The sequence below is a fragment of the Miniopterus schreibersii genome, assembly GCF_964146895.1.
Source record: "Miniopterus schreibersii genome assembly, chromosome: 12".
In the NCBI taxonomy this organism is placed as follows: Eukaryota; Metazoa; Chordata; class Mammalia; order Chiroptera; family Miniopteridae; genus Miniopterus; species Miniopterus schreibersii.
Window position 1 is genome coordinate 44,618,990 of NC_138112.1, and position 13,492 is coordinate 44,632,481.

General features: G+C 42.2%; 1 protein-coding gene across 1 annotated transcript in view; it reads left to right on the forward strand.

Moving 5' to 3' along the window:
* SPON1 (spondin 1) overlaps positions 1–13,492 on the forward strand; it is a 229,260-nt gene that overhangs the window by 52,956 nt on the left and 162,812 nt on the right. The window contains exon 3 of the mRNA XM_081153650.1: positions 6,548–6,681. Coding sequence (XP_081009776.1) covers positions 6,548–6,681 — 134 coding nt within the window. The remainder of the gene's footprint in view (positions 1–6,547; positions 6,682–13,492) is intronic.

Below are 13,492 nucleotides of genomic sequence, written 5' to 3' on the forward strand. Positions count from 1 at the left end.
GAGGGAGAATAAAGTCAGAACGAGAGGGGGCTGAGGACTGAGACTTGAGAAATTTCCAATTTAAAAGCCAGCAGAGTAGGATGAGCAGCCAAAGAAAGGAGGGAAAGTGTGGGCAGGGAAGTTGAAGTGGGGAGGGGGCAGGGAGGCGCTCTGGCACAGGCACCGAGGGGGGAGCGCGTTTCAAGAACAAGGGTTACATAGCATCTATTGGGCTGAGCGTTGCAGAAGCCAGGGGTCACCCTAGCGAGAGCTGCTTGGATGGTGTGGTGCATCTGCAGACACCTGGGCTGGGCTGAGAATGCGTGGGGAGGGAGGCGAAGGCAGTAAGCAGAGCCAGCTCCTTCCAGTAATCTCGCCGTGGTAGAGAAGAGAGATGACACCGAAATCAGAAGAGGATGAGCGTTACCTGAGGGTCTCTTAATTTTTAAATGGAGGGGCTCAAATGTGCTTAAAAAGTTAATGGGAATGATTCAGTTGGGGCAAAAGTTCAATCTGGAGGAGAGAAAAGGGGTAATTGTGAGAGTCGGGAAGAAAGGATGGGACCAAAGCGGAGATGTAAGAAAAGTAAGGCTCCTCTGTTCTAACAGGAATGAAGGAGGTCAGGGTAGATGCAGATGGGAAAATGAGGGGCTTTATATCTGATGACCTCTGTTGTTGTTGTTTTCTATAAAGGAAGAGGCAAAGTAATACAATAAGAGGTTTGGGGAGGTTTGAGATTTGAAATCATTATTGTCAGGAGTGGGAAAGTAAGAGTTAGCCAGATACAGACAGCTGTGTAGCAGGGCATGCTTGAGGCTAGGAGTCAATTAATAGAGGAGACAATCAGCCTCCTCACGGGGCTTTGTCCGGCGGCCCTGTGCTGCACAGGTGTGAGAAGTTCGTCTAGGATTGGGATTTTGTCACCTCAGGAAGATGAAATGACAGAGAGGTAAGGGAGCTTCTAAAAATAAAGATCCACAAAGACATAACACTACATTGAAAAAAGAAGAGCAAGGAGGAGGGACTTGCCCTTCCAGATATTTAAATATACTACACTGTCAGAAACAGCCTGAGGGTTTAGGAACCTGACATATGATTACATTGAATGTATGTCCCATTTGCCCGGGAAAGTCTCAGTTTTGCCTGTTCTCCCAGAACAATTATTAATAACAGCTTTTTCCATCCTTGTTTGACAATAAATTACATCATCACTCTATATGTGAGAGAGGTGGCATCACAAAAAATGGGGAACATGGATTAGGTAGTATTCAAAGAAGCTCACAGTATGGGCTTCTGGTGCTTGTAAGGAGCTTGGAAGTTGCCCCTCCATCTTAACAAGTATAAAGCTGAACAGACTGAAAAAACACCCAACAACCCCACAACTCTTCTTACATCCCTCAGAGGGCAAACCACTGCCCTCAAAATCAGAGACGACAGGAGAATACGGAGACTCACAACTTACAGAACAGGAACCTCCACGTGCCCGGGGAGGAAACCTAAACTGTAGTTGATGGATTGCTAAAGGCTCAGTGTGCACAACTCTGAGCTGAAAACTCCAGGAGCACCCAGCTGGTGAATTCGGGAGGGAAGCAAAACTAATGTGAGTTTGACCTTCAGGAGCTCTACCACGCCCGTCCTCGCTGTGAATATCAGAGAAACATTCCCTTGCACTTCTGGCAGGGGAAGGAGAAAATGGACCATTTTAAAATATGCCAGAGCATGCTGTTCTGGACAAACCATTTCATCAGAACTTAACCTACGGGAGGGGTGGGGGAGGAAAGACACAGCTGCAGTCCCTCCAGCCATCCTGTCTCATCTAAGGAGGGGGGGTGGACAGAGAAGCACACGTGAGGCTCAGAGTCCAGGAGCACAAGTCACCAAAAGACTAAGACCTGATGATAGGATGAGAGAAGGCTTCCCCCACCCTCACACACACACACCTCACACCACATTCCTAAAGGCCTGTTACCTCAGTTCCTTTCACCCAGTACAGCATGTCCACCTTTCAACAAACAAGTAAAAGGCCTACTACAAGGCAGAAAACACAGTTTGGAGAGACAGAGCAGGCATTGGTACCAGACATGGAGGGGTGTTGGAGTTATCAGACTAGGAACTTAAAACAGCCTTGATTAATATGCTAAGGGCTCTCGTGGACTAAGGAGACAGCACGCAAGAGCAGATGGGCGATGTAAGCACAGAGATGGAAATCCTAAGGAAAAAACAAAAAGAAATGCTGGAGATAAAAAACCTCGTAACAGAAATGAAGCATGCCTTTGATGGGCTTAGCAGTACACAGCTGAGGAATCTCTGAGCTTGAGGATATATCAACAGAAACCTCTAAAACTGTAAAGCTGAGAGAACAAAGACTGAAAAAAAACCGAACAGAGTATCCAAGGACTGTGGGACAGCTCCAAAAGGTGCAACATACATGCAATGTGAATATCAAGAGAAGAAAGAAACTACAACAGAAGAAATATCTGAAAGGTAACGCCTGGGAATTTCCTCAGCTTAATATCAGACACCAAACTAGGAAGCTCGGAGGACACCAAGAAAGATAAGTGTCAAAAACACTACATCCAGGCATATCATTTTTAAACTACAGAAAATCAGAGATAAGAAAACATCCTGAAAGAAGCCAGAGGAAAAAAACACCTTATCTATAGAGGAACAAAGATAAGAATGATACCATGCAAACAAAAAAGAGTTGAGCAAAATATTTAAAGTGTTGAGAGAAAAGAACCACCAGCTTAGAATTCTGAACCCTGCAAAGTTATTCTCAGCCAGTGGACCTGCCTTGTAAGAAATGTTGAAAAAGTTCTTGAATGAGGAGGAAAATAATGTGGGTCAGAAAGAAAGGAAGAGCATCAAAGAAGGAATAAGTGAAGATAAAATAAAAATTTTTATTTTTTCTTGTTCTTAATTGCTCAAACAGATAACAATTTGCTCAAAATAATAACAGTGTACTGTTTTGTATACTTATAGCTATGAGCATGCTTATGTATAAGTGAAGTAAATGACAATGATACAATGGACGGGATAGAACTAAGAATATTTTTACATTGTAAGGTGTTTGCACTATCTGTGAAGCAATATAGTGTTGTTTGAATGTAGACTTGGGTTGGTTGTAAATGTTTGTTATCAGGCAAATTCGAGGACGGCCACTAAAAAAGGCAAAGGAAAAAGTATGATTAATATGCTTATAAAGGAGAGAAAAAGAATCATATAAAATGCTCAGTGTGGGAGACAAAAACAGGAACAAAGAACAAGGGCGACAAATAGAAAATAGCAACGAATATCTAAAATACTAATCCAACTATTATCAATAATCACCTTAAATGTCAATGGTTTAAATACACCAATTAAAAGACAGATTTTCCGAGTAAATAAAAAAAAACAAGACCCAACAGCATGTCGTTTACAAGATACTCACTTTAAATATAAAGACACATGTAGATTACAAGTTGGGTGATGGAAAAAGATACACTGTGCTAACACTGATCAAAAGAAAACAGGAATAGCCCTGTTGATTTCAGACAGCAGACCTCCAGCAAGGAAATTCATCGGGGTAAAGAGGGTCATTACACAATGACAAGGGGGTCAATACCTGAAGAAGATGTAACGATCCTTAATGTGTATGTGCCTGATAACAGAGTGTCAAAATACGAGAGGTGGAAACTGACAGAAATGCAAGGAGAAACAGGTGAATCCACGATTATAGTTGGAGACCGCAACACCCCCACCAGAAATGGACAGATCCAGCTGGCAGAATATCCATAACGATGGACTTGAACTCAACCATCAGTCAACTGGATATAACTGACATCTATGGACTACTTCATCCAACAACAGTAGACTGACTACACGCGCTTCTTAAGCTCATATGGAACAGTCACCAACATAGACCACATGCTGGTCCATAAAACATACCTTCAGTTTAAAAGGATAGAAAGCATATGATGACCGCTGTGAAATTAAACTAGAAATAAATAACGGAAAGATAGCTGGAGAATCTTCAAGTACTTGGAGATTAAACAGCATATTTCTAACTAACACACGAGTCAATGAAGAAATGTCAAGCTAAATTTTAAAATAGATCTAACTAAGTGAAAATGAAAATACAGCTTATCAAAATGTGTGGGATACAGCAAAAGCAGTTCTTAGAGGGAAATTTGTATCAATGAATGTACATATCAGAATAGAAGAGAGGTCTAAAATTTATAATCTAAGCTTCTACTTTAGGAAACTAGAAAAAGAAAATCAAATTACACTCAAAGTAAGCAGAATTACATTCTTGTGTGGAGACAGAAAGTATGCGGGAACTCTGTAATTTCTGCTCAAATTTGCAGTAAACTTAAAACTGCTCTTTAAAAAAGTTTATTACTTTTTTTTTTAAGTAGCTCATAGTATGGAGAAAGTTGAGTTGGATCCCTACTCCATCACATTAAAAAATAAATTCCAAATGGATTGAAGAATTAAATGTGAAAGGAAAATTATAAACCTAATGGGAGAAAATACTGGAAGGTGTCCTTGTGATATCAATTTTTAGACAAAAAGAAGAAAGTATAAGCCATAGGAGAGAAACTGATGAATTTGGCTAGTTGAAAATTGCTTGAGTTCTGTTAAATGAAGAATTCTAAAGATGAGCCTCTGAGTGACAGGAAGATATTTGTAAATGATTAAAGATTCATATCTAGAAAGTTGTACAAATCAGGAAGAAAAAGACAGGAAAATCCATTGACAAAGATTCTAAGTAGGCAGTTCACAGGAGAAACCTGATAAATTTGTGAAGAGATGCTCAAATTTGCTGGTATTAAGTTAAAACAAGATACTAATTAATACCTGTCAAATTGGAAACTATTAGAAAGTTCAAAAATCACAGTACTGGATGTGGGGTGAGAAGGTGGGGAAGTGGGAACACTCATGCACAGCGAATAGTATAAAAGTAGGCATAGCCCTTCTGCAGAACAATCTGGCAGTACTTAGTGAAATTAATATTATATCCCAACCCAACAACCCAGAAATCCCACCACATGGTTTATATTGCTGAGAAACTCTCATGTGCATTCACAAGTAGAACAGCGTGAGAATCTTCATTGCAGCGACGTGTATGGAGGTCAGCTAAGTGGTCTCGCTGGGAGAGTGGATAGAAAAACCTTGGTCTCTGCATGCAGCGGCGAACTAGGCAACGGAGCCGATGGATTGCATTCACACAGTAGCATGGACGTATCCCAAAAGCTTAAGGTTAAGTGAAAAAAAACATTAAACTACAAAACAATTCTATATAACTTCAAACAGTAATACACACTCACACACTCAGAAGGATGTATATGAAATATTTAGGATGTTACATAGCGGAGGGAAACGGGGGTAGGATGAAGTATACACAGATAAACAAAATGTAATAGGCATCTGCCTTTGCTTTGTCCAGTGAAGAAAATATATGTTGAACTAAGGAGTTTGGGTGACTTACTTTTTTTACCTGCTGCACTGAAAAGAGGTATTTTTAAAAAATGAAATAAATACAATATGGACATAATAATTTTATTAGATTATATTTGAAGATTAAATGAGTAATTCAGATAAGCACTTAGTTTAGTGCCTGGCACATACTCGACACTTAATAAATGTTATCCATTCATGCTATTAACACTACTCATGGCATACCAACCAACTGGAGTTGGCACTTAAGAGCAATTGGACTTAAATAATTCCCCAAAAGATCCGTAGTCTGTGGTTCTACTAGGTGGATAGGTAAGTACTGGCAGGAGAAATGCTGAAAGCAGCCTTGGGGAACGGGAATGGCTACCAGCGCTTTTTGCAGAGCCATCGGAAACCTTGATGGTTAACTTGGGAGAATACGAATATACTGTACAAGTTAAGAAAGTAGAGAGCCCTGGCCCCTGCGGCTCGGTTGGCTGTCCTCCCCACACGCCAAAAGGTTGTGGGTTTGGTCCCTGATCTGGGCACGTCCTGGAGGCAGCCGATCGATGTTTCTTTCTCACATTACTTTCTCTCTCTCTCTCTCCCCCTCCCTCTCACTCTCAAATCAATTTTAAAAAAGAAAGAAAGTAGAGACTGTACAAGTAAACAGTGCTGTGAAGCTGGGGAACTTTTTGTAATTTGGGATACTTCTCCAAAGGGGTGTTTTCTTCTAACATTTTAATTTCAAGTTAAAAAATTGTAGTTGAATTACAAAATCTAGCCATAGAGAGAGTGTTCACTTTGGATTTTCTCTTCTCCACCTTCTCCTTCCTTCCCTGAATGGGACACAGATTATCTTAGTGAAATGTGCAAGTTCATCACCTAGTGGCCTGTTCCTCAAAGTGCTGACCCAAGAGCCTGGTCCCAGAGAGCATAGAACACATGCCAGATCCTTGCCCTCATGTGCATTCAGCAAGCACTGACTGGGGCTCTGTGCCAGGCCCTGCTCTGGTGTCTGGAGATCTAGACCTGCTAACACAAAATGACAGGTTTAAAAATAAAATTAAGGAAGTGTCAACTTGGAAACAGGCGCCTTCCCAAAGCAAAGCACATTTTAATGTGTTTATTTTCCGCTGGTTTTCCATAGATCATAGATGAAGAAGAAACACAGTTCATGAGTAACTGCCCTGTGGCGGTCACAGAAAGCACCCCTCGGCGGAGGACGCGGATCCAAGTGTTCTGGGTCGCGCCACCAGCGGGAACAGGCTGTGTCATTCTGAAGTAAGTGAGCATGGAATTCTTGTAACACTTCACCCCCCTTCCCTGCGGTCCATCAAAGACTTCATGACGTGGTTGCGCAAAGAAACGTGGCTTTGCTGGGGCATCAGGCAAGTTGCATCATTTCTCTGCCCTCAGTTATCTCAACTGGAAAATGGGACTACAGGCCATCGGTGGTAAACTGCTATAAAAGAATCATTTGCCTGAATCTCGATTTTCAGCTAATACAGTGATTTTCCTGGCCACTCTCTAACTTCCTAGACATAATGTTACAATGTCTGGTCAAGAAAAATTATGAACCAAGTGGGTATAATCCTTGACTTTAATGATCTGGAATTCTATGCGTAGTATCCTTAATCCGGCTAGGCTGACCCGAGACCCAGCTGCAACTTCCATTAGCCTCCAGCTCTGCTTTATGATCCGTTTTCCTTCTCCCACCAAAATTGGCCTCTTGTGCCACTTCTTAGGGGGTTCTTAAGGGGCCCCTTGATTTTCCTTTTCGTGAGTTACAGTAGATGATGAGGTGTTAACCAGCTAATAATAGTTTTCCTCTGAAAGGTAGCATTATCTCGAAACTGTCTCCAAAATTGTATACCATAGAATGACGTTCAGGGAGTTGTAAATAGGTGGGTAAGAAATCAGCTTCTGTGGTTAAACAAGTTTGGAAAATGCTGTATGCTGTATCTTCTCCTTGCAGATTCACAATGCATGTTAGCATACTAAAGGTTTTAAAAAGTCCTACTAAGTGAAATCTGTTTAATTTGGTTTCACCCACCATTTCTCAAACTTATTTGACTACAAAGCTTCTTTTCTGTTGAGACATCTATTGGCATTCACCAGTTTGGGAAACATAGAACTAATTTATTTTAAATAGACTTACAGAGTGTATAGAATGGATGGCGAGAGTTTTAGGATTTCAGACATACAAATAGTCATGGTTAGATGAGCAGGGCTCCAATTCCAGTATCTGAGAAGTCTCTCCCATGGAGGTAGGGGGCTGGGACCTTCCCAACCACCTTCCTCTTCTTTAAATCACCCAAGGCCTTACTCATGTATTTGGTTCATTTGTCTGCACCTCTGGCAGCTGGACATTTCAACAGACTTAAGCTGTAGTTAACTCCAGCCCTGCCCCAGGGAGAAGCTGATAAGGAAGCATTTCACCTACGCACTCCAATCCCTGCAGTTTCTGGGCTCAGCTGGGCCTGACTTACGGGAAAAAGTCCAGAGATCTCGAACCCTCCATCCCCAGGCCAGACTCAGCCCTATCTTTTGCTGCTACCTGTCTGGTCATCATTTGTTTCTCTTTTAGTTTAATTCAAGGTGAGCGTCCTTCCTCAGATTCCTTGAGGAGTTTGGCTCTTGGCATGAATCTACACTAGTGATTTTTTTTTTTTTTTAATTTAGCAGTAGAACTTTAGCTCTTGGCATTAATTTACATTGGCGGTTTGTTTAAAAAATTAGCAGTAGAACTTTTTAAATGAAATTTTATATATAAACTCAATATATAACATATATTGAGTATTTAGTTGGAATGTGGGAGAAGACCTTGCGGAAATAAACAAAGACCACTGAAATGAGAACAAGCAGAGGCTGTTTATTCAGAGCTTGCTGTATATCAAGGGAGTCAGCTGCCATCACTAGCATTTGGCAGAGACTCAAGGGCAGGCAGAGGAGTGGAAAAGCTTTATAGTGAAAAAGAGGGACGACTGCAGGTGCGCTCTGCTCGGAGGTTGTTGGCGTGGGGAAGTTGGAAGGGGGCTGACTAGAACTGAAGCATCTTATGCGATTGGTTTGGAGAGTGTATTTGGCTTTCTTTGGTTGGTCCTGAGTTAAAAATAGAGGAGGCAGTGGGGAAAAAATTAGAGAAGTTGGCAGTCATTGACCAAGTCCTAAACGTTCTGGGCTGATAGCTTCAGAGGTTGTGGTTTGGCTTCCCAGACCAGTTGCTGCAAAGGTTGGGGTCGGATTTCTATTGTCATTATCATATATGGTCTGCCCATTGTCCATTAGTATGTCCAATTTCTCTGCCTGATCATGGGGTCTCAGTTTGGCTTCCAGGTAAGCCACACCCTGCCCATGGGGGACCTATCACTCCGCAGAGCCTGGGGCTCTGAAGAAGAAGGTTGGAAAACATCAGATCTATGTGATGAGTCTTCCCACTGTAAAGACGTTTATCTCTCTCCCCAAGATCTCTGGTTTTCTTTTATTTCTTGTTCTTACAAACTAAAGCATTTGATCTCCCTGGTGGAAACCAGAAAGGTATCTCGTTTACCCATTAACAATGAAGATACGTGAACATACATGTATTTATTAACAGTTAACCAATGTGGCGTATGCGTTCATTCATTCTTTCAGCAAATGTAACTGAGCTTCTAGCTGCACAGGCATCCAGGATATACAGGCACCTGAGTGAGGTATGTTCCTGGTCCTTAAGGTTCTCCCGGGCCAAAGGGAGGAGAGAGACAAGGTCAACCAATACTTTCTATGGACCAGGAACACAGCTGCACATCTTGCAAGCTTTATCTAAATTAATCTTCACAACGACTACCCTATTTTACAGAGGAAGAGTCAGGTCCCAGGGAATTTGACAAGTCTCTTTTTTTTTTTTTTAATTTTTATTTACTTATTTTAGAGAGAGAGGGAAAGAGAAAGATAAAGAGAGATCAATTAGTTGTTCCACTTATGTATGCATTCGTTGGTTGATTCTTGAATGTGCCCTGACCTGGGATTAAACCCACAACCTCGGCTTAACAGGATGATACTCTAACCAACTGAGCTACCCAGCGAGGCTAGACAATTTTCTTGAAGCCACACATTCATGTAACTCTAGGACGATGGAGCCCACTGATATTAATATCATTTATATAGATTCCCCTTCTCGGGCAAAGACCAGAGTGCCAAAGGGTGGGGAAGGTATCTGGAGAGGCAAGCCAAAGACATCAGCACAGATGGGAAATCAAAATTTACCTGTTTTTCTCAAAATGGCTAGTTAGTGGTCCCATATCCATTTGTCGAGTACTTTGTTCTTTCCCCGATTGTTTGACATGCTACTTTATCTAATATGAAATTTTTATGCAGATCTGTTCTGTTCTGTTGATCACTTTATTCCTGCACGAAACCCACACCATTTAGTAGCATAATTTTATTTTAGTCATCGCTCATTAATCTTATGGTTCAAAATGTTCATGGCCATTCAAGCAGATTCATAATTCCAGACAAATCACAGAATAAGCTTGTTGTATTCAATAAAAACTTACATTAGGATTTTGAATGGTGTTGCACTGAATTAATAGTTTAATGTGAGAAAAGTCAGCATCCCTACAATATGTTTTCCAAGTCAGAAACAGGGAACGTCCCCCATTTATTTAGGTGCTTTATGTCCTTCAGCAAAGTAATGTGATTTTTCTTCATTTAGATTGCACATTTTTATGAGGCTTTTTTCCTCATAGGTATTTTAACGTTTCATTGTTCCTTTGAATGGGCTCTTTTTTCCTAGTTTACTTTCTAATCACTGATTGCTTGTGTTTAGGAAACCTATTGATTCATATACCTTGAATTTCAGCCTGGACATTGCCAAACTCTCTTGACAGTTCTGATGACTTGTTCTTGCTTGGGGATATAATGAATAAGTATAGCTTTTGTTTCCTTTTCATGCATTGGTTTCTTACCTATTACCTCTACTGGAATATTAAACAGTGGTTGTCATGCTCATTCCTGATTTTAATGGGAATGCTATTATAGTTCACTTTTAAGTACAACATGAGGTACAGGTTTCAAATTGTGTCTGTAATCAAGTTGAGAAACACCCTTTATCTAGCTGAGGGAATTTCCATCTTTTTCATATGGAAGGTGGTTGGGAAACCAAGCAACCAGTATCCCATGTGCACCTACCATGTGCCCAGATGACACCAGCGCTGATCCTGACTTTCAAGACACTTTCAGTCTAGTTGTGATAAATAAAAACATGCGTGCAAGAGTTAGCAAACCCAAGACAGGCATGAACCAGGGAACAAATTAAGCCTGGTTGGTCAGAAAGGAGCTGAGTGAGGAATGGACTAATGGCAGCACCAGAGCTTCTTGGAAAGGTTAGTTTCTATCTTAAAGGCTGAAGTAGGGTTTGGATAAATGGACAGAAGGGAAGAGGTTATTCCAGGTGAAGGGGGTGGACAGAGTAGAAACTGAAGTGAGAGCTTAGATGTGAGAGTAAAGACGGCAGCCTTGGGAGACACTAGTCCGACTTAGCAGATTAGAAGGTCTTTGGGGGCCCAACTCCATTGCTCAATCGGAGGTCCTCCAATGTCAAGATAAAGAGATTGAACTTGACTCAAGAGGACCAAGGGAGCCGTTAGCGGTTACTAAACAGCGGACTGACGTGCTGGGAAGAAGGTTCATTAAAAAGTTAGTGAGGACATTGAAGTCTGGCAGCACAGTTCAGGACAGACGAAAGGGGAGATGCCAGCTTTGCTGCAGAGCCCTCACTTGCAATAAGGAGCGTTCGTGTTGCAGTGTTTGGCTAATGTTCCTGGGAGATGACAGCCTGGTAGAATAAGCTGCAGAGTCTGCTAAATGTCTGTAGACGACAGCTCTGAAGCCCGCTTGCTTGTGTTCCTTTGCCCAGGAGGGCTGGGAAGGGAAGCACATAGCAATTACGACTTTCCTTTTGGCACAAACCTGACACCATTTCCATTTGGATGCAAAGATTTGAACATTTCTAAATTACAAGCTTTCCAGGCAGCCCTCCTTATAGCCTTCTCCCTCCAAATGAATGACCCAGCACTTCAAGCTTTCCTGGCACGCTGCAATGCTGCAGGAACGCTGGAAACCACTACAGCACCGTCGCAACTGATTGAAAGAAAAAGCCCTCGTGAGCAGAATAGATCCTGTCCCCTGAAGTGATCCTCTCTTTCCGTACATTTAGTGCCTTTATTGCATACTCTTATTACTAGGTTTCTGACACTCATTTGGCACTTCCTGGGAGGGTCTGAGATGTCACCCTAACCCCTGAGAAGACAGTCACTTGGTGAATCATTTGGGGAACTCAACCTTATGAAACAATGGTTGATTACGGGTAGTAGTAATAGCCAAGAGCCAAGCCCTGTTCTAGGTGCCTTACAAATATTTATTTACAGCAACCCTAGGAAGTAGATACTAAAGAGGAAGCAGAGGGTTAAGTAACTTGCCCCAGGTCACAGGGTAAGTGACAGAGCTGGGATTTAAAACGAAGCACCTGGGCTGCAGAGTCTGTGATCTCAATACTGCATTCGACTGTCTCTGACTGGTGCCATTGGGTCAGGTTCAACTCCGACTTCTTCCTTTCCCCCAACATCATTAGTTGCCAGATCTGTCTCTTCTGTCACTTGCTTCGCATTCGTTGCCTTAGTCACATACACCCCGTGCCTCGCTATCGCAGGAACCTCCTAATTGCTTACCCGGGCACCTTCCTCCGCTGGTATAAGCCTTGCTGCCCTCATATGCTGCTGAGTCACTCCTCTTACCTAACAGCTTGAACTGGGCCTTCCATCACCTGCAAGATTAAGTCCAGAATCCTAATCAGGGCATTTAAGTCCCCTCATGTCCTTGACCAGAGACCCTGACCAGCCTCTCCTTCCACTGAATCCCTCCCTCCTTGAACACTGTTCTCCAGCCGTTCTTGTCTGCCCATTCTCTTGGCAACATTTATTGGGCGCCTGCTGTGTGCGGGGACTGAGGACTCAGAGGCTGTCTTTGAGGACGTCACAGCCTAAGGGTGAAACACAACAAAACAAATCAGGTCCACAGTCCACAGTTCTGAAATCCCCAAAGCTCTAAAATCTAAAATATTTTTCTTAACTCATTGAGGGCCCAAACCTGCCCTGAACGGACTTGAAATTATTTATAGTGTTGCCCTGGCTGATCGATGTTTCTCTGTCACATCGATGTCTCTCTCTCTCCCCTTCCTCTCTCTCTAAAAATCAATAAACATATCCTCGAGTGAGGATGAAGAATTATTTATAGCCTTTTAATGTAAATATTAATGCGTTTGATGCTGCCCCAAGCCCCAATGGGTATATTACAAAATATATCACTTTATTATCTTTCTGAAAGCCAAAAATATTCTGAATTCTTTAACACATCTGGCCTCAAGGCTATCAGATTAGGGACGTCAGCCCTGTTGATACAGTAGGTGGGGGGCTAAGGGGAGTTTGATGAGCTTGGTATCACTCAGAGTGCTGGAGGAGTGCAAAGGAAGCGGCCCCCTGGCAGGACTGGGTTTCACATAAATGTTAAAAGGAAGCAGTTCACTTCTTGCCAGGGAAATAACCTATTCCCACCTGCAGTCGCTGTGAGATCTGAAAATTTATTAATGTTCCGCATCACCAAAGAATGAAGTCTGATACCTTAGCACGGTGTTCAAGGTCATTCATGACTTGTTCCAGCCACCTTAGGGCCTCATTTCTAGGCACTTCTCCACCCCACACAAGACCATGAGCTTCACAGAGAAGGGGATCAGTTTTACTCTTCTTTGTGACCCTAATGCAGGGGTTGGCAAACCACAACCTATAGGCCAGATCCAGCCCACTGATTGATTTTATAAATAAAGTTTTATTGGAACACAGCCACGTTCATTTATGTATGTATTGTTTAGAGGCGTTTTCATGCTAAAGCAGCACAGTTGAGAGTCGCAACAGCGACTTTGTGGCCTACAAAGCATAAAATATTTCTTCTCTGGCGCTTTATAGAAAAAGCATACTGACCCCTGTTCTTAGGCATCCCCCAGTGCTAGGAGCTCAGTAACTGCTGATTTCTGGCCCAGGTTCTCCCCAAAGCCCAGCTG